Source organism: Dasypus novemcinctus, chromosome 9, assembly GCF_030445035.2.
Source record: "Dasypus novemcinctus isolate mDasNov1 chromosome 9, mDasNov1.1.hap2, whole genome shotgun sequence".
NCBI classification, from domain to species: Eukaryota; Metazoa; Chordata; class Mammalia; order Cingulata; family Dasypodidae; genus Dasypus; species Dasypus novemcinctus.
In genome coordinates this window covers 89,221,452-89,248,038 of record NC_080681.1, presented here as the reverse complement: position 1 = coordinate 89,248,038, position 26,587 = coordinate 89,221,452, and the positions used below count along the sequence as shown (strand labels likewise).

At 44.6% G+C, this 26,587-nt stretch overlaps 1 protein-coding gene across 10 annotated transcripts in view; it reads right to left on the bottom strand.

The window, feature by feature from the left end:
• The window catches only part of ERI3 (ERI1 exoribonuclease family member 3), a 137,290-nt gene that overhangs the window by 46,107 nt on the left and 64,596 nt on the right, over positions 1–26,587 (bottom strand). For all 10 annotated transcript variants that reach the window (XM_071217497.1, XM_058303728.2, XM_071217498.1 and 7 more), the window contains one exon: positions 16,493–16,565. In XM_071217497.1, coding sequence (XP_071073598.1) covers positions 16,493–16,565 — 73 coding nt within the window. The remainder of the gene's footprint in view (positions 1–16,492; positions 16,566–26,587) is intronic.

Sequence of the window (26,587 nt, the reverse complement as noted above, 5' to 3'; positions counted from 1 at the left end):
GCACTCTGCTATTCAGCTTACACAGTGTGAGCTCTTCAAGGGTAAGGTGCATGTCTGATCTCTGAATCTCAGTGCCTTTCACAGGTTCTGTTTGGCACAGGGTAGGTGCTCAAACTACATTGATTTTCTCAGGGAGCGTTCCCTAAGACTCAGTGAATTCTTGGATGGGCTCAGCCCAAACACAATGCTATGGTTAGCAATAAAAGGGAAGGTAAAGCTATAGGGGTGGAAGGCTTCAGTAGTGCAACAGAGCAGGTGGAAGAGCCCACAGTATTTGCCCCAAAGGAAATCATCATGCTCTAGGGGACGAGCAGGCAAACCAAGTCATCAAAGCTAGCAAAGAACTAAATTGGGAACCATCCCCACAGCCCATTCTCAGAACCCTGCGCAAACTGCCCTGCCCAAGGCAGAGAGCTGACATGCAGGGAGGAAGATGGCACAGGTAGTGTGGAAACCTAAGCTGCAAGACTTACAGGTGGAAGGGGGAGGGAAAGAGCTGGGCCTTATTTCCTGAGCACCCTAACCTGACCGTGCAGATCTGCCGGTTCCACTTCTCCTTTCTGCTTGGAAGACCCATTCAGCTACAGACATGGCTGACCTCAGTATGAAGGAGCTCCTCAGTCTCCCAACCCCCAATTCCTGTAGGGCCTCCTGTCCCCTCCTTTTTCTTCCCTCCCTTTCCTTCCTGCAGAGCTTCCCCTGAGCCATAAAAATAAAATAAAACACAAACACCCACAGTCCAGGAGGAGGGCGTCAGACAGATAATGGGCATTTTATATCTTTTTATGACACTCCCCATAGGCAGCTCTGCAATCACAGCGCAATAAAGGCAGGCATGCAGCTTGCATAGTTAAACAACTGCCGGGTAATTAGGCACAGCAAACACACCACTGGGGAGGTCTCAGGCCTGCCTTGGGATCTGCCTGCAGCTTGCCCTCCTGCTTACAGCCTAGTAGGTGCCAAGTCCAGGTCTAGCCCATAAGACCATCCTAAGATGGTCAGGTCAGTGGTGCTGGGGACAGACCACTGGCTGCTGCCATATACATGCGGACTTGTGCCCATACATGCTTACAAGTATGCCTGTCCACAGGCATTCCCTGAGCACCAAGCCTGGACCTTATCTCCCCAGAAGGGCCACTCCTCTTTCTCAAATAGGGCAACCTGGGGTCTCAACCTGCTTTAAGGTCCATGAAGATGTCCCAAGCCTGAATGTAGCAGAGACTAGCTTCTCAGACAGCTCTGAGCTTTACCAAGTTGCACAGGCAGGGTACACACAAACACACAGATATGCTTATGTGGACTCTCTGTCTCTTGTAAATTCTGACTGATTACAGAATTGAATTGGAAATTAATTTTTAACAACTCAGATGATTCACCACCACCCTATTCCGATCACTGCACTTACCACTTCTGTTGTAATTTTACCTATCTGCGTATTCATCCACCTCTTTCCCCTGCTAGACTGGGAGGTCCGTAAAGGTGGAGACCGGGTCTGATTCATCTTTGAGTCCCAAATGCCCAGACACACAACAGGGCTTAGGTGAGGGACTGGTGGCTGGATGTAAACATAGATTTCTTGCCCCAGGCAGAGCACAGGTCATTTGATACCTAAGGCCCAGGTCCAGGCTGATCAAAGGCCAATCAGCAGAGAGAAATCCTCTGTACTGTAAGTCCTCGCCCCAGCCATTCCTTCCCTAGTGACCCAGCCAGACAAACTCGGAAATTACAGGAAATTGAAGGCTAATTTATGAGACAGAATAGCCAAAGCCCTGCTTTGATCCCACTTAAAGACCAAAATAGCCAAAGGAGGTCTCATTTCAGATCAGCTCTGAGGAGTCAGGCAAGGAAATTTAAGGCACCCATCCCAAAACCACTGTTCCCCCAAGAGAGCTAACTGCAGGCCAACTCAGCTCACAGAAAGACATTGTGCTGAGCCAGCAAGGACCCGTCAATGTGAAAACACACCCGGCTACTTTTGCTGGTCTCTACTGGGCCATCTCTCAGTGTCTGCTAAGACAACCCACCAAGGGGATACAAGGACAGAGGAAGAGTCTGGGCTACACCCTGCCTTTAGAGTATTGAGAGGCCCTTTCTCTTCTACTCCACAAAGAAGCAGTGAGGCAACTTCTCCTCACCCCATATTCTCATGGTGAAGCCCAAAGCCAAATAATGGCATTCAGCTCAAGCCCAAGCCATCCCAAACCATGACAACCACCAGCTATCCAAACTCCTCCATATCACCTGAGCCTCTACCTCTCCTGACCTAATGCCAGGCAACAACCTGCCTTCCCTGTTCTGTCAACCTTTCCTAGTAGGATAACTGAATAGTGTCAAGGCTAGAAATCAAAGTAGGAGCTAAGGGCAAAACAGGGACTTCTCCTTCCTTGTATCTGTCTCATTTTTAGGAGGAGCAAAAAGGGGAAACCTAAGTTACCATGAATCATCTCAGAATGGTACAGGTAGAAGAGACCACAAAAAGAGATCATCTTACCCAACTCCTTCAATTGTTAGATGAGGAAACTGAAGCCTCAGAAAGGGCAAATGACCCTATACCAGAGCCCATGCCTATCTTCTGGCTTCAAGTTCAGTCCAGGGTTCTTTGAATTGCACCCCATGCTGCCCTCTAGAGGCAAGGGCTTCATGTGCCCAACCTCCAGTGCCTACAGTCAGACCACAAATCCCACACACACCTGTATTCCATGGGTGGGCATGTGCTCCCACCTGGATATACACAGACACACTCAGGCCTGCACAAACCTACACTCATGGGGAGACATGCTTCTTCACACACATACACAAGCATGCACATGCACATGGGCACCCCTTATGCACACAGACCCCTGTTAAATAGGTGTCATCCCCTAGAGCCTAGAGTATGAGGCCCATGCCTAGCCTTCCTCAATCACTGTCTCATTCAGTGACCACAGGACTAGTAACAGCTGCTGTGTTTGCACCACCTCAGGCCCTCCAGGCCTCCAGTTCAAACGAGGTCAGATCAAAGGAAGAGCCTTGAGGTGGTATTTGGTATGGGACAAGAGGCAAGAGGGAAGCTATGGAAGAAGAGAGTCTGGATTTACATTCTGGTCATGGGCCTTGGACAAACTTCTTAATCTCTGTGAGTCTCTATTTCAGCACTCATAAAATAGCTTCTTTGCCAAGTAGCTATGAGGATTAAACACAAAACTGCATGTAAAGAACCTAGCACAGAAGCTGGTGCACAACTGGGGCTCAATGCATTGGAGCTCTAATACTGATACTGATAAACATGGTGAAATCTGTTTTCCAGAGTAGCCTGCAGGACAGCATGGGAGATGGGAAACAGGGCTGTGCCTGTCATCTTCAAGGAAATCTCCCTGTCCTTTCCTTTCCCACAACATCTCCCAGTTTCCCAGGGCTAGAGTAGCAACACAAAACCCACCAAACAAATGAAATCCTGGGGAGAAAGCAGAGTAACCTAGTGTTCCCTTAGACCCCTTAGACTTATTACTGAGCACTGATGAGTCCATCTACCCCTTTCCTTGCTCCATCTTTGACCCAAACTGTCCCCAGCACTTTCATAGTATTCACACCTCTAACAACTTACTGAAGTCCTCTCGGCCTAGCTCTGCAGATTCAGAGAAGCAGCAGATCTAGTCCCTTGGCTCGAATGGCTTGTGGCTCCTTGCAAGCCAAGACCAGGCCACACACAATAACAAAGAGCCTTGGACCGTGGGCTATTCTACGCCCTAGCACCTGGTTCTGGGGGTTGGAGTGTAGCTCTAGAGTCAGAATGCCTTGGTTTAAATTCAGGACCCAAACAGACCCAAGAGAGTTCCCCACTCTCCAGAGCGAGCCTAGAATTCAATTCCACGAGGACAGAAAAGAGAAAATGAAGGAGGCCCACAGTGAGACCAAAAGTCTCCCAGGTGCCTCACCTGACAGAACACAAACACTCTGCATCAGCCAGCAAGAGGCAGAAAGACCCTGGGGCAGGCCTGGTAATAAAGTCCAGTGACAGAGGGCACTGCAAACCACTCCAGGGTAGACAGTAATTTGTAGCAGCTGCAGGGAACCTCACAAAGCAAGAAAAACTCCCAGTTGTCTTGAACTAAATCAGGCAGGGCCAATTCCCTCACCAATTCATTTCCCCCTCTTGGTCACACCCAACTGGGACACAGAACAAGGGAAGCCAGCTCCCTGGCAGAGGGCATGCCAAGTTGCCCATCCACAGACCAGCACTCTTCTAAGACCTTTAAAGACATCATTACATTGATTCTTCCCACTGTAATTTTCTACATTTTACCATAAGGACACTGAGGTTGTCTTGCCTACCTGGTCTCAAACTTTTCACAGACAAAAATGTTACAAGGTAGGGTGACCTCTTTCTCTCTTTGCCATCTCTGGTTACATGCTTTCTTACCTCACATGGACACAAACATAGCAGCTTTCTGGAGCTAATGTCCCATCTGGAGAAGGCAGCTTAGTTTCTAGATACTGTGCAACAGTTCCTTACCACTCTTGCTCTCACATTCTGCTTTCTCCTCTGGTAAAAGGTATACACATGGCTGGTCCACACCGGTAGCTACTGTTTCTAGCTTCCCAATCCTGTGCTTGGAATGCTCTTTGAACCATCCTCTGAAAACCTATTCATTTTCCAAGACTCAACTCAATGAAAACTTTGACTTTCTCTCCCACACCCCTGGTGAAAATGACCCTTTCCTCCTTTGTGGTTCCTAGGAGAGAGGTACAGAGCAAAGCTGTTAAGAGCTTGGACTCTTGTGTCCACCACCTAGATTCAAATACCTATTCCATCACTTACTAGCTGTAGGACCTTGTAGAAGGAACTTAACCACTCTGTTCGTCAGTTTCCTCATCCGTAAGATAAACAGTAGTAGTACTTATCTCATAAAGTTATCTGAAGATTAAATGAGTTAATCCATATACAGCATTTAGAAGCACCTTTTATTATTATTATTATAATCAATTACCTCCACTTTACAAATAAGGAAACCAAAGCTCAGAGAAGGTAAGTAACATGTCTGAGGTATTAAACCAGGTAGGTGGCAGAGCCAGGAATTGACCTTAGGTGACTGTTCACTCTACACTCCATTGGACAGCCAGGCATACTGGTGGAAGCTAGAATCAAGGGCATGAGATGATCAACTCTATTCCTCAGGGTGAGCTAAGGGCAAACTAGTCCAAGGACAACATTAGGCTCTTCCTCTCTGATGCTCACATGAACTCATTTGAGTGAGCCTCTTATATGTCTATTCTGAGCTCCTGGTTCCTCTATCCCTCTTCTCCCTGGAGAAGTCATCTCATCTCTAGTGGTCAGTACCAGGACAAGGGCTTAATCCTCAGGAAAACTTAATCCTCAGGAAAACACTACAAGGTGGATATTACTTTTTCAATTTTACAGAGGAGACAGTCTCAAAGAGTTTAAGTGACTTTCCTAAAACCTCACAGCTAGTAAGTAGTAGAGTCAAGATTCAAATCAGGTCAAGTGGAGTCCAGAGCTTACATTCTGTGAGTCAGATATTAGTCCTCATTTATAAGTTCAGATTGGTTAAGGGACATGCTCCAGATCACACTAGTTGGTAGCAATATTAGAATTTTGAATCAGACTCAAAATTCAAAAGCTCTTTCTCTCACACCAATGGTGTCAAGTCTATGAGCTACATCCTCCCACCCCAGGGTCTAGAGTCCACACCAAGTATCACCAGAAGACCAAAAAAGGGTAAGTCTCACACCAACCCATACTATTTTCCAGGTTTATGCAGATAGATGAATAATACACAAATCCATTTAAAAACCAACCAAATTCACTGTAGCTTTTATTCATTATGTACTTTCTCTAACACTATAGACCCAAAATATATAAGTTCTACTAAGTGCTGAAGGAGGAAGCAGAAAACTGTAAAGTTTTCTGGCTTTACTAAGAGTTGCTTGTACTCCACCTGCCTACCTTCCTGACAGCTCTCCAATACCACACTCAGGGACCTTGTCCAAGGTACTTTCCTGATCCTTAATTACAAACTTACAATAGAGAAGTGTCTTTTGCCTATAATAACTTTCCAAAGGTCATCAGCAGCAACAGGAAGCACAATTCCTTCTAGGACTTGAGTCCCATAAACACTAAGAGCCAATGCAGTCCCAGTAAAAAAGACTGAAGCCCTGAGCTATGGAAGCAAGTGGTCAGGGAAGTGAGTTTCTGTTTTTTCTACCCTGGCCTCAAACTCCTATGCCACAGAGATCACAGTCAGCCTGCCAGCCTGTCTAGAGGCATAGTCTGGGAAAAAGAATATATTGACCTGTGTTAAAATCCTAGCTTTGCTTCTTCCTGGCTATGGCCTTTTAGGCAAGTTGCTTAACTTCTAGAATTCTCTTTGTCAGTGAAATAGGAATAATACTAGATGGAAATTCAATAGAGAAATAGGTATCTGGACTGTGGAGCTCATTAGCTCAGCTCTACTTTCAAAATAAGGATTCAATTAATGCTTATTGATGCCTACTGTATGCCAGGTCCAGTGTTGGGCCCTGAGAATACAGGGATGGGTGGTACATTCACCTCCAGGAGCTCACAGTCTAGCAGGAAACACAAATATGTAAACAGATCATTACAAAAGCATGTGATGCATTCAACATACAGAGGAAGAGGCAATTCGATTATTTTTACCAAAAGTGGAAATGTCAGAGAATTCACAGAAGAGGGTTTTGAAGGATGAACAGGAGTTTTTGCAACACACTAAAAGGGGAAAGGCAAGGGATAAGCATGAGCGAAGAGAGGTAGAACAGTCATGCATACCTGAGGAGCAGCAAGAAGTTTGATACGGCTAGAATGTGACAGAGAGACAGGAAATATGAAGACAGGGATGCTGCAATGACCTAGATCATCCAGGACCTTGGGGATCTTGCTCAAAAGAAAGGATGGGGTACACCCTCCAATATCTACCCTCTTGGCGCCCAGGCTCTTCCTGTCAAAACACGCACCCTGCAATCACACCTTTACCGTGCCTTTGATTTAAGAGTTCCTCTCTTGGCCCTGACAGTAAGGCATTTCTGTCCCACAGATTATAACTCACTCTGGGCTATTATTCAGCTCCCCAGCCCTGGCCCTGCTGCAGTTAGTCCAAACATAATATCCTTCATGCATATATTATCTGTCTCCCTATTATCTGGAATCATTTCGGAATTAAATTTCAGTCCTGCAATATTGGCTTCAGGAGCGGCACGCTTTATGGGCTAGTCAAAGGTTAGAATACCAATCAAAATAACAGTGCCGATGCAGCGAGACATTTTAATATTCCAAAACCCGGTAATTGTAAAAGGACATAATATTTTTTCCCTGATTACCCCAAAGGCAACACATGTTAACAAGGCGAGGGAAGGAGTGAAAGAAATTTCAGAGTTCAGACAGCTGTAAGACATATTTAAAGGAAAAGCCCAGGCTGGGTACTACAACATGGGGGCAGGGAGACATTCCCTCTAGCTCCAGCTAGTCCAGGCTCCAATTACAACACTGTTCCTCCCTATCTCTGGATTCTACCCCAAGAGCTCATGTCCCAAGTGTGGACATTGCAGGGGGTAGGATGAAAGGAGGAACATTTCAGGATCTGGAATCTTGAGGCCTGGGTTCTAGTTTCAGTTCTACAATTCAGTAGCCTCTGGCCCCCATGACTGGCCCTTGCAGGGCTCCAGCATCAAACCTGCAGCAAGCACTCTGGTCAGCTCTCCTACACACCTTCTTCTCCTGTGCCTGTGCCCCACTTCTCCCTCCTTTATATCTGGTGCTGTGTCCTGTATTCTGTGCACATGTTTATTCCCAAAGACAGCTAGAGGCCCTGAAATACCTGGTCCTTCAAGCTGGCTCCCACCAGAATACCAACCCAGAATTGTCCAATGCACCATGGACAATGCACTGTATGTGCAGGATGATGCTCAAGACATGGACCACAGCTCCAATCTGGCTCTGACCACTGAGTGGCCTAGAAGTCTTTCATGCCAGCACATCATTCCTTGCCCTCTCCCTTCTTAAAACAAAACACCTTGCAAGGCCCACTAATCTTCACATCTCTCTTGATTTATCAGTTTTTTCCCCTCAAATTAACTACTGAACAGTATCGGTAGAGGGGCTTTGCAGCCAGCACCATGCAGTCACTGTCTATAAAGAGCCCAGTCCCATCAGGCTCCCTGTCACTAGAGCAGCTTTATCCCCACAGCTCCAAAGAAGCAACCTCACTAGCAGAGCTTTGGACTGTCTTGCTCCTGATAGCTTCCCAGCTAGTTCAGCCCACTCACTGGAGGTCCCAATCTGCATCATCCTGACCTGCTGGCCAGCTCATGGCCCCCAGCAAAGAACTTCATTAAGGCCGAGAATTTATTCCTCCATAAGCCCTTAATTTATTACTGCACTGATTGGGACTCTGAATGCTCCAAGGTCAGAAAAAGTCATACTCAGTCATAGACTTCAACCCTCCCTTCAGCAGCTTCTCCTGCTATACCCTCCCAGGAAGGGGGTGGAGGGAACAGAAATGCTTCATGGAGAGACCCAAGAAGGTCTCCTCCTCCTCACTCCCTCTTTAAGAGCTGAACTGGTCCCCCAACCCCACCTACTTCAGAACATCCCTATATTGTATGTAGCAGCAAGGCACACCGCATAGATGGAAGAGGAAAAGCAGAGCAGCAATCTTCACACCCTTGTACATCTGGGTCTGTTAAATTCCAGGCATCTCTTATCCCTACAACTTCTGGGCATGACTGAATGAGGCCTGTTTGCCAGGACTGACTCAGAATCCTCCTAAGTCTGCCTACCTGCTTCCCAAAAGCCCACCCAAACAGGTCCAGACATCAGAGAAGATGCCAGACCATTTATAAGTGTAAGTGTACATACTTGCATGGTTTCACATGAATAAATTTTAGACATTGGTGTAGATGTAGATATGCATGTATACACACATTTATACTTATGTATCCAGGTATTAATATGTGTATATATATTATATATGCATTAATACATTAATATTAAACATATACAGATATTGATATATGGTTATACATGTATTATGTGCACACACAAACATACACATATATCTCTACAACTCATATCTTTGTGGGGCGCTCATCCAACTTTTCCATTTCTTGACCACTTGCTTACAATAACATTCTCCCCTACCCAACCTTAGCTACCCCATCCTATGGTCAGATCTTGAAACCTGCCAAAACCTAGAACTGCCCCATCTCTGAAATTAACGATTTAGACAGCCTACTCTCTCATCATAACCTTTTATCCTTCCATCTGGCATGCTCAGCTATACCTAATATTCCTGCTCCTCATCTCACTGGGACCTATTTATTTTTCCATAACCATCAGAAGCCCTGCTGCCTTCCATTTCCTCAATATTCAGCTCAGAAGCAATAGTCCGCTATTTTGACAATATTTTCAACCTCCTTTTCAGCCAGTATTTTCACACATCCTTGGGAAAATCTCTACCCTGGATGAATCTAAATGTCTGCCCTCTCCATGACCACAGCCATGCAGCTAAGCTCTGCTCAGGGAAGGTCATACAACTGAACAGAGCGGTTCCACTATGAAATAATTTCGTCTACCTCAACTGGACACTCAATACTACCAAAAAACTTCTGAAATAGGTTCACATATCTCTTTTTTACTAAAACTACAGCAATCCTTTCCCACCATCCACAAACCTTCCTGGTCCACCCCTATTAGTTCTCAACAAACAACTTATTTCCTATTTCATAGAGAAAAATAAAAGGCATCAGATAGGAACTTGCTATCACCAAATCTGTAGACCTGTCTGCAACTACCTGCACCTCTTCTTCCCTCCTGTCACAATGGAAGAGGGGATCTTTTTCCTAAACAGGGCCAATTTCAAGAATCTGGGTTCTTCATCTCATCCTCTCTCACCAGAGACCTCCTGCTAATAATGATTACCACTAACTCCTGTATCTTCAACTTTTCATTCTCCAATAGCAACTACAACCAAGTACATGTCTTCCATCTTAAAAAAAACATAACTTGCCTCAATGACACACTTGCCCCTACCACAGCACTTGTCCTTTCTTATTCAAAGTCACATTTCTGAGAGTTAAAATTTCTCCATCTCCTCATTTCTCATTTACTCCCTAATTCACTCCAATTTGGTTCCTATCATGCCACTCAAGAGTTTTCAAGGTCCTTATTACTAAATCTAGTGCTTGTATTCTAGTCTTTACATTATTTGGCTCTTTTGGAAGCTGACCACTCACTAATGAAAACAACTTCTTTCCATGTTTTTTGTGATACCACATCTCCTGGTCTACCTCTTCTTCTACTGCACTTTTGCCTCCTTCTCGGTCTCTTTAGCATGAAGTCAAACAACCTAAATTGAAGTCCTACCTCTGCCACTTACTCAAATGAGACACTGGGCAAGTTTCACAATCCAGAGGCTTGCTTCAGTTTTCTCAACCTTAATATGCAAATAATAGTAACTACTGCACAAGTTTGTTGTGAGGATAAGAGAATGCACATAAGGTATATAACCACAGAGTTTAGCATAGTGTTGTCTCTTACAAATATAATGCAAACCACATATGTAATTTAAGATTTTCTAGAAGTCACATTAAGAAGCAAAAAGGAAGTGGATGTGGCTCAACTGACTGGGCTCCCATCTACTATATGGGAGGCCCTGGGTTCATTTCCCAGGGCCTCCTTGTGAAGGCAAGGGGGCCCGCACCCACGGAGAGCTGACGGCCCATGCCTGCAGAGGGTGGAGAGCTGACACAGCAAGATGACACAACAAAGGGAGACTAGTACCAGAACACATAGTGAATGGACACAGAAAGCAGACAGCAAGCAAGTGGCAAGGGGGAAGAGGGATAAATAAAAAATAAAATTTAAAAAAGCAAAAAAAAGATGAAATTGATTTTAATTACATATTTTATTAACTAATATATCCAAATATTATTTCAACATGTAATCAATATAAAAAGTTACTAATGAGATACTTTGTATATTTTCATATATCAAGTCTTCAAAATATGATGTGCAATTAATACCTACAGCACATCGCAATTCAGATGCTCAATTTTCACTGGAAATACTTGGCCTGCATTTAGAGTTCATACAATTTACATTCACCAACCCAAACATGTTGTTCCAAACATAGTTAAAGTTTTTCAATAACTGAATAAAAAATCAGTTTTCAAATTTAAATTAATCAGAATTAAATAAAATTTAAATTTAGTTCCTCAGTTACACTTGCTACATTTCAAGTGATCTATCTCAGGTGGCTAGTGATATTGGACAGCACAAGTGTAGCATACGAAACACAATCAATAAATAAGAACTATTATGATTACTATTAGTGAACATTCATCCTTCTCTATTTATAACACTTCCTCCTCAACTATTAAATGTTCATATGCCCTCTTTTCTTCTCACCCTATATATTCTTCCTTGGCAATCTCATCCACTCCCATGGCCTGGATTATCATTCATATACACATGACTCCCCCAAATGTATATCTCTTATACAGACCTCACCCCTGAGCTCTAAATGTCTCAACAGCTTCACCAGTGTCTCAAAGGCATCTGAACTCAACACTAAATACATCATCTCCTCCAACTCCAAAACTTCCATTTTGCATTTGCTTACATGTGATTTGATCCATGAGAAACACCAGATAAATGCAGAAAAACACAACCAGTTGAACAGAACTGTATAGGAATATACAAAATGCACACATGCACACACCTGAGACATCAACTAGCCACTGGATCGCAAAATGTGTTATACAGCACAGCCATCCACATGTGTTACAATTTTCCCTTGATTTCGGATAACTCTTCCACTGCTTCATAAGAACTCAAAAGCCGCTACACTTCTGATGCCCCCTTCCAAAAGGAAACTTCAGGTCTTTTTCAAGGTAAAATACTGTATTTATTGCAGTATGAATGCATTTCTTAACCATTTAACATGCAAAACTGTGCTACATTTTTATTAGATTCCTTCTTTTTTTAATGTGTCACTGATGAAGTTTTTGAATGTTTTGCCCCTGACCCTATTTTTAGGATCAGTTTTCCATAGCATGGTGATTTTTAGCAATGTATATGCCTCATTATAACAGAGCTGACTACTGTTTAACAATTCTGGAATCAATCCATTTCTCCACATTTCCACACTATTATTCAACTCCAAGTAACCATCATCTTTCACCTGGACTAGAGCAATTGTATAATTCTGCAATTTTCAACCAGGGATGGTACCCCTCCACAATCTTCCCTGTCCAGGCAATTGAAAATGTGTGTTGGCGGGGAGGGCAGTTCTGTTGTCACAATCCATGACTTGGACATGGGCACTATTGGCATTTAATCAACAGGAGCCAGAGATGCCACAAGTTCAGAGATACTGCCTACACAATAAGCTGTTCCACCCCAAAATGCCAAATGCAGCCCCATTAGGAAAAACCAGGGGAGCAGATGTAGCTCAAGTGGTTGAGCACCTGCGTCCCATGTACGAGGTCCAGGGTTCAATGCCTGGTACCACTTGGGGAAGGAAAAAAAAAAAAAAAAAAAACTCTTCCTACACCTACTACAGCGAGTGCTTTTTCAAAATGAAAATTAGATCATACCTCTCCTATGCTTAATACCCTTCAATAGCTTCCCCTTTCCCTAAGGAAAAATTAAAAATCCAAAGTATGTTCTATAGGCTCTTGCCTCCCTTCTAGTTTCGTCTCATGCCACCTTCCTCTCCCCACACTAATTTCACTTCAGAAAGTCATTCACTGAACAAAAAATGATTATGTATCTACCGTGTGTCAGAACAATTCTAAGTGGTGGGGACAGATCAGCAAACAAAAGAAACACAAATCCTCTACCTTCATAGTACTTACCTTGTAGTCCCACACAGCTGCCAAACTTCTCACCTCAGGGCCTCACCACATGCTAGTTCCATGCCCAGCCAATTCCTATACATTCCTCAGGTCTCAACTTTGTTATTCTTCCTCAGGGAAACCATTCTCTGACTCCGCCTCACTAAGTCAGGGGTCAGGTCCCACAGTACCTGGTACACAAATGGCACTCAAGAATATTTGTTTATTGAGGAATATGTGTATATTTCTATATGTTCATGTGCCTTTATACTTTATGTATGTGTGTATAAACATATTCATGTCTGTGTCTATTTCTTTATATTTCTGTAGGTGAGTACGTTTATGTGAAAATGTATATACATGTTTATACATGCATGTACAATCTGGAGTATGTTCACTTGGGTATATTCATTTACATGAGTCCACATGTGTGTATTTTTGCATGCATATACATGTATGCTTGTATGTGTGCGCACACACGTACGCATTCTTCTGGCCCCTCATTGACAGCTCCCTGGAGGGAGCTGGGAGCAGGGCTCCAAGTCCTCTCTAAGCTGACAGCTCAATAAGAGTATAAGATCATTCAATGATAATCCAAATGTCAGCAAACACTAGCATGTTCTACTCTGCTACAGATTAAGTAGGTGAAGGTGGTGGACATGTGAAAACTTGACCATTGTAAAGCTGTTCTTCCCTGATGCAATTCACATCAATTCTGGACAGGAGAGGGCAGCTGAAACACAACACTTTGCCTCTTCTTAGATTAAAGGCCAGATATGAATTAAGAAATGGGGATGGTGAATTCATTCCCAGTTGCTCACTCAGAAGGCAGGTCTCAGGTGGCCAGGCAGCACCATCCTCATTATTTTTCATGGGGCAAAGGGGAGTTAAACTGCTAGGGGAGTTAAAGAGGTGGGGAAAAGGGAGGGAAAGGGAGAGGACAAAGGAAGATCAAGGAAAGAAGACAATGTGAACAACAAGGGCCTGGGGGTGGCGGACTTGGCCCAGTGGTTAGGGCACCCGTCTACCACATGGGAGGTCTATGGTTCAAACTTCGGGCTTCCTTTACCCGTGTGGAGCTGGCCCATGCACAGTGCTGATGCGTGCAAGGAGTGCCATGCCACAGGAGCCCCACGCGCAAGGAGTACGCCCCGTAAGGAGAGCCGCCCAGCGCTAAAGAAAGTGCAGCCTGCCCAGGAATGGTGCCGCACACACGGAGAGCTGACACAACAAGATGACGCAACAAAAAGAAACACAGATTCCCATGCTGCTGACAACAACAGAAGTGGACAAAGAAGATGCAGCAAATAGACACAGAGAACAGACAACTGGGGCGAGGGGGAAGGGGAGAGAAATTAAAATAAAATAAAATAAAGTAAAATAAAATACAAAAAAACAAGGGCCTGGGGAATCAAGGCATGGAGTAGGAAGGTTACTGAATATTACTCCCACAACCTTGGCAATGACCTCTCTGGCTCTGCTTTTATCATTACTCTTTCAAAGGGAGTAGGAATCTAAGAGAGGCTGTGCAACGTGCAGTAAGTCACATAACCCCTGTGCCTCCACGGTCCTGCAGCCTCCCTGAATGGCCTTGAATAATAAGCATGGGCAATGACGTCCAGAGTTAAGGCAATTCTCCTGCTGGGCCAAGATAGAATGGTCTGAGGCCTCAAACATATCTGGAACATGATGTGGCTAAAGGGCACAGAGGAAGGAGTTAGACCCCTTGTTCTTTCCAGACCTGCTTAGGTTTACCTCACAAGAGCAATACACAAAGCCAACTAAGAACAGAGTCCTCAGTTTCCCCTTACACCCATTCCCTCCCTCTACAGCTCAGCACAGTCTGGTAAAGAACCAAGATGAACAGTCTCAGGACAGCTCACCCTACCCTTTGGGCCCAGCAGCAACAAAGCAGCCTCAAGTAGCAATGTTACCACAGCTGCTTTCCTGCCTTTCTGCCAAGGAACCTAGAGGCAGGGAGCTATCCATACACCAAAAAGTCTAGTGAACTTCATAGAGCAATTGTTCAAGGTCAGTGCCTGCCTCGCCTGGCTGGGCCTTCACATTGCATTTGCAGAGGCCAGAAAGCAGCCTGATAGCTGGCATACCTTCCAGAAACGCAGGCCCAGCCACAACCACATGCCTAACTTGGCCTAGCTCTGCCTAAGAGCCTCTATGGATCTAGTTCTCAAAGATCAGTCAGTTAGCTAGCCAGCAATTATTTACTGAACACACATTCTGTACCTAGCCCTGGCCATTGGAGACACAGAGAGGAATGAGACCTAGGTACTGCGGTCCTGATGGATATGTCTGGAAGGAAACACACATGGATTCAATTTCAACACTCAATGATCATTAATATCCAACATGCTGAGGAGACTCAGGCAAAAGATTGACTACTGAGCGTCTCAGCAAAAGTGATACCTGAGCTGTATCTTCAAGAAGAGGGAGTATGCCTGGTCAAGATGACTGGTAGACATTTCTAACATAGGGAAGGACCTAGGCCAAGGTCCAAAGGTAGCACAGAGCCTAGGCTCCTCAGCCAAAGATGAGAGGTAGTAAGTATCTGTTGCTCATTTGCACGGAGGTCAATGGGAGAGCCAGGTAGGGGTCAATCTAGCCAGAGTACAAAGGACCAGTATACCAGGTAAAGGCAAAGGAATTCATAAGTGCTCCTATAAAGAATGGCTGGCTTGAGACCTATGGAGTAAAGTCCAAGGTTATTTTCAGTGTGGCATAAATACTTTAAAAACTTTTTCTTCCACTGTTTGTCCACATGCTCACTTAGCTTCAGCTCCCACACACAGCACAAAAGCATGCCTCTGCTCTCCCTGCCTAGAAAGCATTCTCTCCTCAGATCTATATGAATGACCAGTTCAAGACCCAAGACCTTAGAATACCTAGCTTGACCCTTCCTCCCTAATCCACCCCTTACCCCCACTCCCTAATGACCTGTCTCTTCTCTGAGCCTCTTGGGAGTCACTAAGCAAACTGGTGACATGAGGTTCTTGGGGCTCTCCAGGGCTATTGCCCTTAGCTCAAAATGATTTATGGGGGTGAGCTTTCTAGTGGACTGGGCCTCCTGGAACAGAGATCCCAGAGCAGGGATGTGGAAAGTCTATTCCTACACTACTGCTGCAATAGTGCCAGGCTCCTCTCTCAGTCCACAGGGAACTGGGCTCAAATATCCAAGGCCCTTCATCACATGACCAAGGCCCTGCTGGAATGAGGCAGTCAGAAGGTCAGAGGCCACACTTATGATCACATTGAAGAAGGATACTTTCACTGGGGCTCCATTAGTGCCATATCTTTTCTAGAGGCAATGCAGTTTAGCCCAGAGGTTCAGATCTGAGCAAACACTGGAAAATCCCTTTGGCTGGAACATCTCTGCACATCTGGGTGGCACCAAGTAGGACAGCATAATACTCCACCTGGCAGCCTGCTTCCCAAGAAGCATCTCACTCCCTGAAGTAACTACCACCTAACATGCATATTAGCTAGGGAAGAGGAAGGAATGATGTTGAGAAAAGAGAAGAACAAAAAGAAAAGGAAAGGGAACAGAGTTGAGAAAAGAAAGCAAGGAAGGGGAAATCTGAGGCATAGAAGAATCAGAAGCAGCAACCAAGTAGGGCTCAGACAGTACCTTTTTCAGATTAATCCACTGCTTGAAGTAATCCGCCACTGGCAAGCCCAAGTACTGGCACTGGCCTGGAAGCCTTGAAGAAAGGAAAGAGAGAACAAGTTGCGCACAGCTATGTCCCACATATGGAGTCTTAAGCTAGAAGTCCACCAGAGACTACAGGACAAAAATACCTCATGGCCAACCCATCAGGTCCCACCCCATCCAAGAAAAGCACCCCACCTCCAACACCCTTGACTGTGGGCTTCCGATCCAGCCCTCAGATCCAAGTGTAGCAACCTGGAGACTCTATTCAAAATAATTATCAGCTGCTACTACTTTCTGATTACCTACAATATGCTAAGTATCTTACATTTTCACATTTAATCCTCAAAGTTAATGCTGTGAGGTAGGTATTGTTTACATTTTACAGATGAGAAAATAAGATTCAGAGAGCTTACCTAAGGTCACACAGCTAAAAAATGATAGTAGCACGAACTAAACCTAGGTCTGTCTGACTGCAAAGCCTATGTTCTTTCCAGTGTACCAGTTTATTGTTCTTTTGTTACAGCAGAGAGGCAGAGACACAAGATATGAGAGAAAGAAAGAATATAAAATGTGGAAATAGGTGAACAGGGGCTTTGGCTCACATATTTAAGTCTCTTTCTATAAAAGCCTTTTCAGACAGAAATAAGACCATGGAGAAGGATATTAATAGGTCAGAATTTAAATAAAAACTAGTCTGTTTTTTTTTCTTTAAATTAGAATTTATAAACTATCTCCCCACCTCCCTCCATCTACTTTATGATGCAGTTTTAGCCATACAAATCTATTCAACCATGGGAAGCAGACGTGGCTCAAGCACTTGGGCTCCTGTCTACCATATGGGGGACCCAGGTTCGATTTCTGGGGTCTCCTGGTGAAGGCAAGTGGCCCACACCATGGAGAGATGACAGCCTGTGCCGCAGAGAACTGACAGTCCACGCCATGAAGAGCTGGTTCAGCAAGATGACACAACAAAGGGAGACACAGAGGAGAGACAGAAATGCAGCAGACGAGGGAGCTGAGGTGGCTCAAGCAATTGAGAGCTTCTCTTCCAAGTCAGAGGTCCCAGGATCGATTCCCAGTGCCTCCTAAAGAGAAGACAAGCAGACACAGAAGAACATGCAGCGAATGGACACAGAGAGCAGATAGTGAGTGCAGGCAACAACAGTGGGGGGAAATAAATAAAATAAAATAAATCTTAAAAAAAAATCTATTCAACCAAATATTTTTTTTTAAAGATTTATTTATTTATTTATTCCCCCCCCCCCCCCCCCCCCCCCCGTTCCCCAGTGTCTGTTCTCTGTGTCTATTTGCTGCGTCTTGTTTCTTTTTCCGCTTCTGTTGTCGTCAGCGGCACAGGAAGTGTGGATGGCGCCATTCCTGAGCAGGCTGCACTTTCTTTCACGCTGGGCGGCTCTCCTTACGGGGCGCACTCCTTGCACGTGGGGCTCCCCTACGCGGGGGACACCCCTGCGTGGCTCGGCACTCCTTGCGCGCATCAGCACTGCGCATGGGCCAGCTCCACAAGGGTCAAGGAGGCCCGGGGTTTGAACCGCGGACCTCCCATGTGGTAGACGGACACCCTAACCACCGTTTCCCCCAAATATTTATTGATGCCTAATGAGGAGCAGGTACTTCAGACTAAAATAGTAAGACATAACCTCTATCTATTCTATAAGGAACTTACAGTTTATTTAGTGGACTGGACAATGAAAAAAAAAAGCAAAAACAGCCCTAAGTTGGACATGGAAGGACAGAGGTAGATGATACCAGAAAGGAGACAGTGGCAGAGAGAATGTATTTGACACCCAGAACAGACCAGCTTTTAGTCAGTTTGATTAATGCCTTTAAATTCTAGACAGACTATGCATCCCTTTACTGCCTGAATCCAGGGTGGGCTATTTCCATGGCCCTACCTTAACAATGCCACTGGAAAGAAACATGGGTTTAGGGGACAAATGACAAATGCAGTTTTAGATATATGCCTGACAGATGGTAAGAGGTCAATATCTGTTAAGCTTGAGGTGCTAGGAGACATATTGCACTGGGATGATGTCTAAGACACAGCTCGACACCCAGTTTTGAATAGAGATCTAGAATGGAGATTTAGATTGTTGAATTGTTGATGTAACTTAAGTAAACTTACAGAGTAGATAAGATTACCTGGAAAGAATATAGCATGTGATAAGCAGAAGGTACAAGTTGAAGCCTCCTAACTTTTATTGAGCTAAACTGAAACCAGGCCTACCTTTACCAGAGCATAATCACATAAAAGGAACTCACTACTTCCTGCAGCAGCCAGCTGTAATTTTAGATCCCTTCAAAACTGAGAACATCCTTCCTCAAATACTAAAATCTGCCTCCGTGTAACATCTGCCCACGGGTCCCAGGTATGTCTTTAGAATCTATAGAGAACAAGACTGGTATCTCTTCCTCGGAGAACCCTTGTAAAATCTGAGAGCCCAGAAAGCGTCTCCTAGAGTTCCCTTCTCCAAGTCATGTACCCTCAGTGACTTCAAGAATTCCTCAAGACTGTCCTAGATGATACTGCAGGGTCAGATGCTGGACTTTATATATCCTGTCATAACCCACTGAAAGTACTGGGGGAGAGTGTGAACTACAGGGTAAACTATTATCCATGTTATGCAGCAGTGCTCCAAAATGTGTTCACTGAGTGTGATGAGTGTGCCACAATGACGGGGGAGGTTGTTGGTGTGAGAGGAGTGGGGTGGGGAGGTGGGATGTATATGGGAACCTCTTATGTTTTCTAATGTAACAGTTTTTGAGATGTATATATCTTCAAAAAAACACAAGTTACAAAAATGATGGGGGTGGGGGTGGGGAGTGGGTTATATGGGAACCTTTTATGTTTTTTTTTATTTTTTTAAAACCCTTTTTTTTTTTTTTTTTTAATTTTATTTATTTAATTTCCCCCCTCCCCTGGTTGTTTGTTCTTGGTGTCTATTTGCTGCGTCTTGTTTCTTTGTCCGCTTCTGTTGTCGTCAGCGGCACGGGAAGTGTGGGCGGCGCCATTCCTGGGCAGGCTGCTCTTTCTTTTCACGCTGGGCGGCTCTCCTCACGGGCGCACTCCTTGCGCGTGGGGCTCCCCCACACGGGGGACACCCTTGCGTGGCACGGCACTCCTTGCGCGCATCAGCGCTGCACATGGCCAGCTCCACACGGGTCAAGGAGGCCCGGGGTTTGAACCGCGGACCTCCCATATGGTAGACGGACGCCCTAACCACTGGGCCAAAGTCCGTTTCCCTATGTTTTTTAATGTAATGTTCTTTGTGATCTATTAACTTTAATTTTTAAAAGTGTTAAAAAAAATTAAAAAAAGAATTCCTCAGGATACAATAAGCCATGAATCAGGACTCACCCAAACCACTCCCATCCCTAGAGGTTCTGGGCCCCTATACTTTTTTCAGGGTATGAGACATTCAAAGTCACACATGCTCTTTTGATCCCACTTCATATCATTGGTGGTGAAATCTAAACTGTGGTGAAAGCAATCTTCCCCTTTCTGCAACATATAAACTGATTTTTGAGTTTAAAATGCAGGGCATTAGTGTGAAATGCCATATAGTGATCAAACAAGAGAAAATTGAAAAACACCCAAAGAATTTGGTAATCAGGAGGTCAGAAGTGACCTTGATGAGGGGGGCATCAGTAGGCTGGTGGGGGAAGAAGCCAGCCTGTAATGTGTTGAAGAATGAGAGATAAGAAAGTAGAGACCACAAGTAGGAAGTTTGACTATAAGAATCCAGTTGAGATCATTGGTTCTACCACAGAAAGTTCAAGGGCAGTCCAGCCTTCTCTCCATTACCCTTTGATTATTTTACAGATACTAAGAGGAAGCTGATCTCCATGTTTCAGACAGTGTAATAAAGATTTTATTTTATAAGACCTGGGATGTATCTATGAGTTAGACTGTGTCCCCCAAAAAGATATGTTGAAGTTATAAACCCCAGTATTTCAGAAAGTGACATTATTTGGAAATAGGGTCACTGCAGGTGGAATTAAGTTAAGATAGGGAAACGGACTTGGCCCAGTGGTTAGGGCGTCCGTCTACCACATGGGAGGTTCGCCGTTCAAACCTCGGGCCTCCTTGACCCGTGTGGAGCTGGCCCATGCACAGTGCTGATGCGCGCAAGGAGTGCAGTGCCACGCGTCCCCCGCGTAGGGGAGCCCCACGCGCAAGGAGTGCGCCCCGTAAGGAGAGCCGCCCAGCGTGAAAGAAAGAGCAGCCTGCCCAGGAATGGCGCCACCCACACTTCCTGTACCGCTGACGACAACAGAAGAGGACAAAGAAACAAGACGCAGCAAATAGACACAGAAAACAGACAACCGGGGAGGGGGGGGTAATTAAATAAGTAAATAAATCTTTAAAAAAAAAAAGTTAAGATTAGGACAAAGTACATTAATGGTGGACCTTTATCTATATGACTGGTGTCCTCATAAGAAAGGGAGAATTGGACACAGCTAGACGTCTAGACATCAGGTAGAGGCCATGTGAAGACTGAGGAGGCAGAGGGACTGCAAGGAATGCCAAGGTTTGCCGGCAAACACCAGGAAGTAGAAAAGGCAAGGAAGGACTTGCCCCTAGAGGTTTCAGATGGAATATGGCCCTGCTGACACCTTGATTTTGGACTTCTACTCTCCAAAACTGTGAGAAAACAAATTTCTGTTATTTTAAGTCACCTGTTTGGTGGTACTTTGTTATAGCAGCCTTGAAAAGTAATAGAGATGTTTACCTTAGATGCAGGGCACTCTCAAACATCCAGATAGCACAGTGATTTTAACTACAACCAGTCAATTTCCCAGCAGGGAAATTCTGGCTGAGGCCAAGATGATGAAAGGCAGGATGTAGTCATATGGGAACCAAAAACATAAGGAAATTAGGGAAGATTTTTAATGACAATGGGTAGCCTTACGAGCTAGAATGCGGTTACCAAAGAAGGAGAGCTATAATCTGACTGAATATTTTTCTTATTTCCTCCAGTTTTTCTTTCAGGTTCCTTATCCTCAATATTTGTGAAAATGCTTGCTGAGCTCAGCTATTTCAGAAGACTCACATTGAGACCCATGGGCAACAGAACTTGCAAAGGAACAAATGAGGGGGACCACCCAGAAAAAGGCAGCAGCTATCTTATTCATCCTTAGTCAACTCTAAGGGGTGCCCTGATACTTACAGTTGGCATAGCCCAAGAATCCTGTTGGCTCTGGCTAGCCTAGGAGGATGGAGGAGCTCTTTCTTCAGTAGAAGCTCCAAGGCAGACCATAGCTGCAGGCATTTCTATTTAGGTAGGAATGAATCCAGCTCAGTAGGATCCTGGCTGTTCCTCTTTGAGAAGGACCTATACCAGAGGGACTATGTTGAGGATGGACAAATAGATTGTTAGGCTGGATACTCAACCTCAGCTAGGGCTCAACAGCAGTTCTGAGTGCTATTGTTTTGTATCCCATATTTTTTGAAGCATATGGGAATAAGGGACCATAACTAACCCAGAGGATCCAAAGCATCTGCACGAAAAACATGCAGTCTGAGGATTATGGGAAGATGGTGACCAACTAACAGGCAGAGCTGACTGCTCTTACAAAAGCAATGGAGAAAGAGCCAAAAGGTGTCTGAGGGACCTGCTTTGGGGGTCAGCTGACCAGGACAGTGCTACAGAACTCCCAGAAGGGAGAGGAATAGAGAGACAAAGAATCTGAAGTGACAAATGTGCGTTAACAAGCCCCCATGGCAACTGGGAAGGGATCCCCTATCCCACCTCCAGATATTAAGCTGGGGTAAAACACTTGGCTCACTGCAGTCAACTGAAAAGGGAACAGATAATTCTCTTCCTGTCAGCTGTTTCAAGGGAAAAGGGAGGGGAGGAAAGAGTGCTTTTCTTCAGTGAATTCAGCTAGCAGAGCCCACTTTCAGTCTCCAATCTGGAGATTCAATGCAGGAACATAGGAAAGCAGAGACTGAAACACCTCCATGGAAGGGTGCATTGACTAGTGCCATCTGCTGGCTGGTCTGGAAATTGCAAGGATAAAAACTTCACACTCTTTGTATCCAATCCCTGGAAGAAAATCTGCACCCTAGTGAATCTGTGGCCCAATTTTGAAAACTTAAGCTGGGCAATTTTAAAGATTGAGAATAAGTTGAACCAAATGTCAAAGAAGAACTATGGGGGGTGGGGGTGGGGAATAGGCAAGAAAGAGAAATTAGCCATCAGAGTCAATTTACCAACATATTCAGATGCCTAGACATTAGCAAAAAATTACAAGTCATACTAGGAAAAGAGGAAGTGATGGCCCAGCCAAAAGAACAAACCAAATATCCTGAAGAGACACAGGATTGAAGACAATCAGTGATCATCACACAACTCTCCTAAATCACTTCAAAGTATTTAAAGAAAATATGACTAAAGAAATAAAAGACATTAAGAAGACACTAGGGGAGAATAAAGAACAATTTGAAAGCCTGCAAAGAAAATGGGAATGAGATACATGATAGATGGGATTGAAAAAAAAATTAGAGGCATACAGATTTGAATTAGGTGAAGACAGAATTAGTGATTTGAAGACAGAACATCTGAACTGGAAAAGACAGTAGAAGAGAATAGAAAAAATGGAAGAGTGTCTCAGGGAATTGAATGACAATGCAAAACACACAAACATGCACATCATTGGTATCCCAGAAGGAGAACAGAATGGAAAAGGGGCAGAAAGAATATTTAAAGAAATAATGACCAAAAACTTCCCAATCCCTATGGAGGGCATAAATATTAATATTAAAGAAGGATAACACACCCCAAACACAACAAATCCGAATAGACCTAACTCAAGACACCTACTCTTCAGAATGACAAATATCAGAGATAAAGAGAGGATTCTGAAAGCAGAAAGAGAAAAGCAAAGTATCAGATACAAGGGAAACTCAAGAAAATTAAGTGCCAACCTCTCATCAGAAACCATGGAAGAGAGAAGAAAGTGGTGTGACATATTTAAGGTACTGAAAGAGAAAAACTGCCAGCTAAGAATTCTATATCCTTCAAAGCTGTCCTTCAAAAAATGAGGGTGAGGGAAGCAGATGTGGCTCAGGCGATTGGGCTCCCATCTACCACAAAGGAGGTCGCTGGTTTGGATTCCAGTGCCTCCTAAAGAAGAGAGCAAGCTGGTGCAATGGGCAGGTGCAGCAAGCTGACACAAGAGACACAAGAAGATAAAACATAATAAGAGACATAACAAAGCCAGGAGCAGAGGTTCCCGGTGCCTCCTAAAGAAGACAGTGAGCTGAAGACAGGCAGCTGTAGCGAGCTGATGCAACAAGAGATGCAGGGAGGAAAAACATAATGAGAGACACAACAAAGCAGGGAGCGGAGGTGGCTCAAGTGATTAGGCACCTCCCTCCCACATCAGAGTCCCCAGGTTTGGCTCCCAGTGCCTCCTAAAGAAAAAAGGAACATGAACAAACACAGCAAGTGCAAACAATAAGGGTGTGGGGAGAAATAAATAAAACAAATCTTTTAAAAAATTCAAATAAAAACAATGAAGGTAAGTTAAAAGGGGGTGCTTCAGCCTGACAGGAAAAAACAAGGGTACAAGATTTAGAGAAGAGTTTAGAAATGAAGATTATTAGGAAGGGTAAACTAAAGGAAAAGAAGACAGACAGCTGAATGGTATGACAACAGAGAGCAGAAGGACAAAATGGATAAAGTAATGCCTTTACAGTAATAACACTGAATGTTAATGGGTTGAATTCCCCAATCAAAAGACACAGACTGACAGAATGGATAAAAAAATATGAGCCGTCTATATATTACCTACAAGAGACCCACCCCAGATGTGAGGACACAACCATGTTAAAAGTGAAAGGTTGGAAAAAGGTATTCCATGCAAACAGTAACCAAAAAGAGCTGGAGTAGACCAGATAAATGTAAAACAACAACATTATAGTACATGAACAATAATTACTCAGTCCAATGGCAAATTGTTCCTTTGATCACTATTCTGTAATTTTTTTCATACAAAATAAACGCTCGCTTTTAATTGGAAAAAATAAAAAAATTTTTAAAAACAATGAAAAAAAACACAGTCTGCAGACCCACTGACAGGCCTTCAAGTTGCTGAGCCCTTGAGAACTGTGTGTAGTATCAGATCTGTGGCTCTAAGACACAAGCAACACAGATAGAGGAGAGCCTGATTCTTCACAAAAAGAATATAAACCCTCAGGTGCCTCATGGGAAGACAGTTACCCATCTCTGCCTCAGAACCCAACCCTCACTTAGCACCAAGAAAGGAAGGTGGGTTAGAGTGGTCATTACCCCCTATTCAAAAGAGAAAACTGAGACTCACAGAAGGAAAAGGATTTATTCCAATCATACTTCAAGCCAAGGGTAGAACTAGAAATGGAACCTAAGTCTTCTAACTACACAAGGCCCAAAGATACATGGAGCTCATCAGAGTCCTTCGGAAGGCAAGACCTGGAGTCTTACAGATACAGGTCACATGGTGGTCACTACTCAAGGTCACACCTGGGTCCAAGGTTCTTAGGAGCCCAAGGTAAGTGGGTACACGTGCCCATTAATTTGGAAAGGAAAAGGGCAAAAATTCCCCTGGCACAAAGGATCTGTAAATGCTGTGAGCTCCTACCAGATACTGATCCCAAGAAAAGAGCCACTGGCAGTGGGCCCTGGACTAGCCTGTGGGCATAAACATGCAGGCAGCTTTATGGTGCCCAGGTCTCTAAGCAGCTGGAACCACTGGGCACAAAGCTCCCCCAACTGCCCAAACATCATCTGGTCATGCTTATTACTGTTGCCCAATGAAATTTTATGCACCAAGTCCACAGGTGTGATTTCCCCTTCTTTATGAGGGTCGGAATTACATCACTGATAGCCAATAGAAAAGAGCCAATTATGTCCAGGCTATAAAAAAGAATGGGATTTTTTCAACTAAATCAAAACTTCCTTCAGCTTCATAAATGCAAGGGGCCCCCTTCAAGAAAGGGCTCCCCAATCCTGCTTGTGGACTCTAAACATGATGACGTTCCAAATACTTTGAGGTCTAGGGTCAGAGAAAGGGTTCCACCCTTGGCATTTACCATGCAGTCCTATTCTTATCACATTGGCCTCCTAGGGTCATCAGCATAGAACACCAAAACTTACTCTGGAATGCCAGAGTAGCTCCTCACTACTCCAACCAGTAGAAAGTTAGAAAAGACAGGTTACTCCTCAAGATCCCCTACTATTACTTTTAAATAACAAAAAAGCAGCAGCAGAGAGCTCATAGAAAAAGGGAGCAGCATGGGGGGAGGGGTGTGAGAAACTGCTCCCCCTCCCCCAAGCATGCAGCACAATCCCAGCCTTCCCCACCCACTCCACTCCTCACTCAGTCCCACCAGCTGCAAGCCAAGCCGCTCTGGCTGGACCCAGACAGCCCTGATGGCAAACAGGTGTGGCTAGCTCAGCGCCAGCCAAGGCAGGGGAGCGGCTCATTAAGGGCACACCACCCTCACTAATGGGTATGGCCAGGGTGAAGCTATTGTGAGTAGGAGCCTAGCTTTGAAGATTAGGTGAAGCAGAACAGAGGGAGACCTGCTAGACTTGGGTGAAGGATGCCAGCAGCCATGGAGGTCCGAAGGACAGATGGGCTCCAGGCAGATACTCCAGGGTGCTGGACAAGGTCGTGGACACTTTTCCTTATTGCTTTTTTCTCTTCAAGCCTTAGTGACAACCACAGCCCAGGTCACTCTCACATGTAGCAAGTCCAGACAGGCCCTTAGAGAGGAGGAGGTAAGCAGAATCTGGAGCCACCAGTGACCCCTTTCTGCCTCTCTGCAAAGGCTGTGGGACCCAGATTTTGGAGGGAGTTGGGGCTGTCAGTTCTGGTGCTGGACAGCTCTAGGACATGCAGGTACTGCTCACCTGCAGGGGTGAACTATTTTCTTCTGTCTGATACACAGGGAAAGAGATGTGTCAAGGAGCAAAAGTTAGAGGGCAGGGAGAAAGGCCCTGGCTTCTTCAAAGTCATAGTTGGACCATGGAAGCACAGAAGACCCAGACTTAGGAAGGAGTAGGC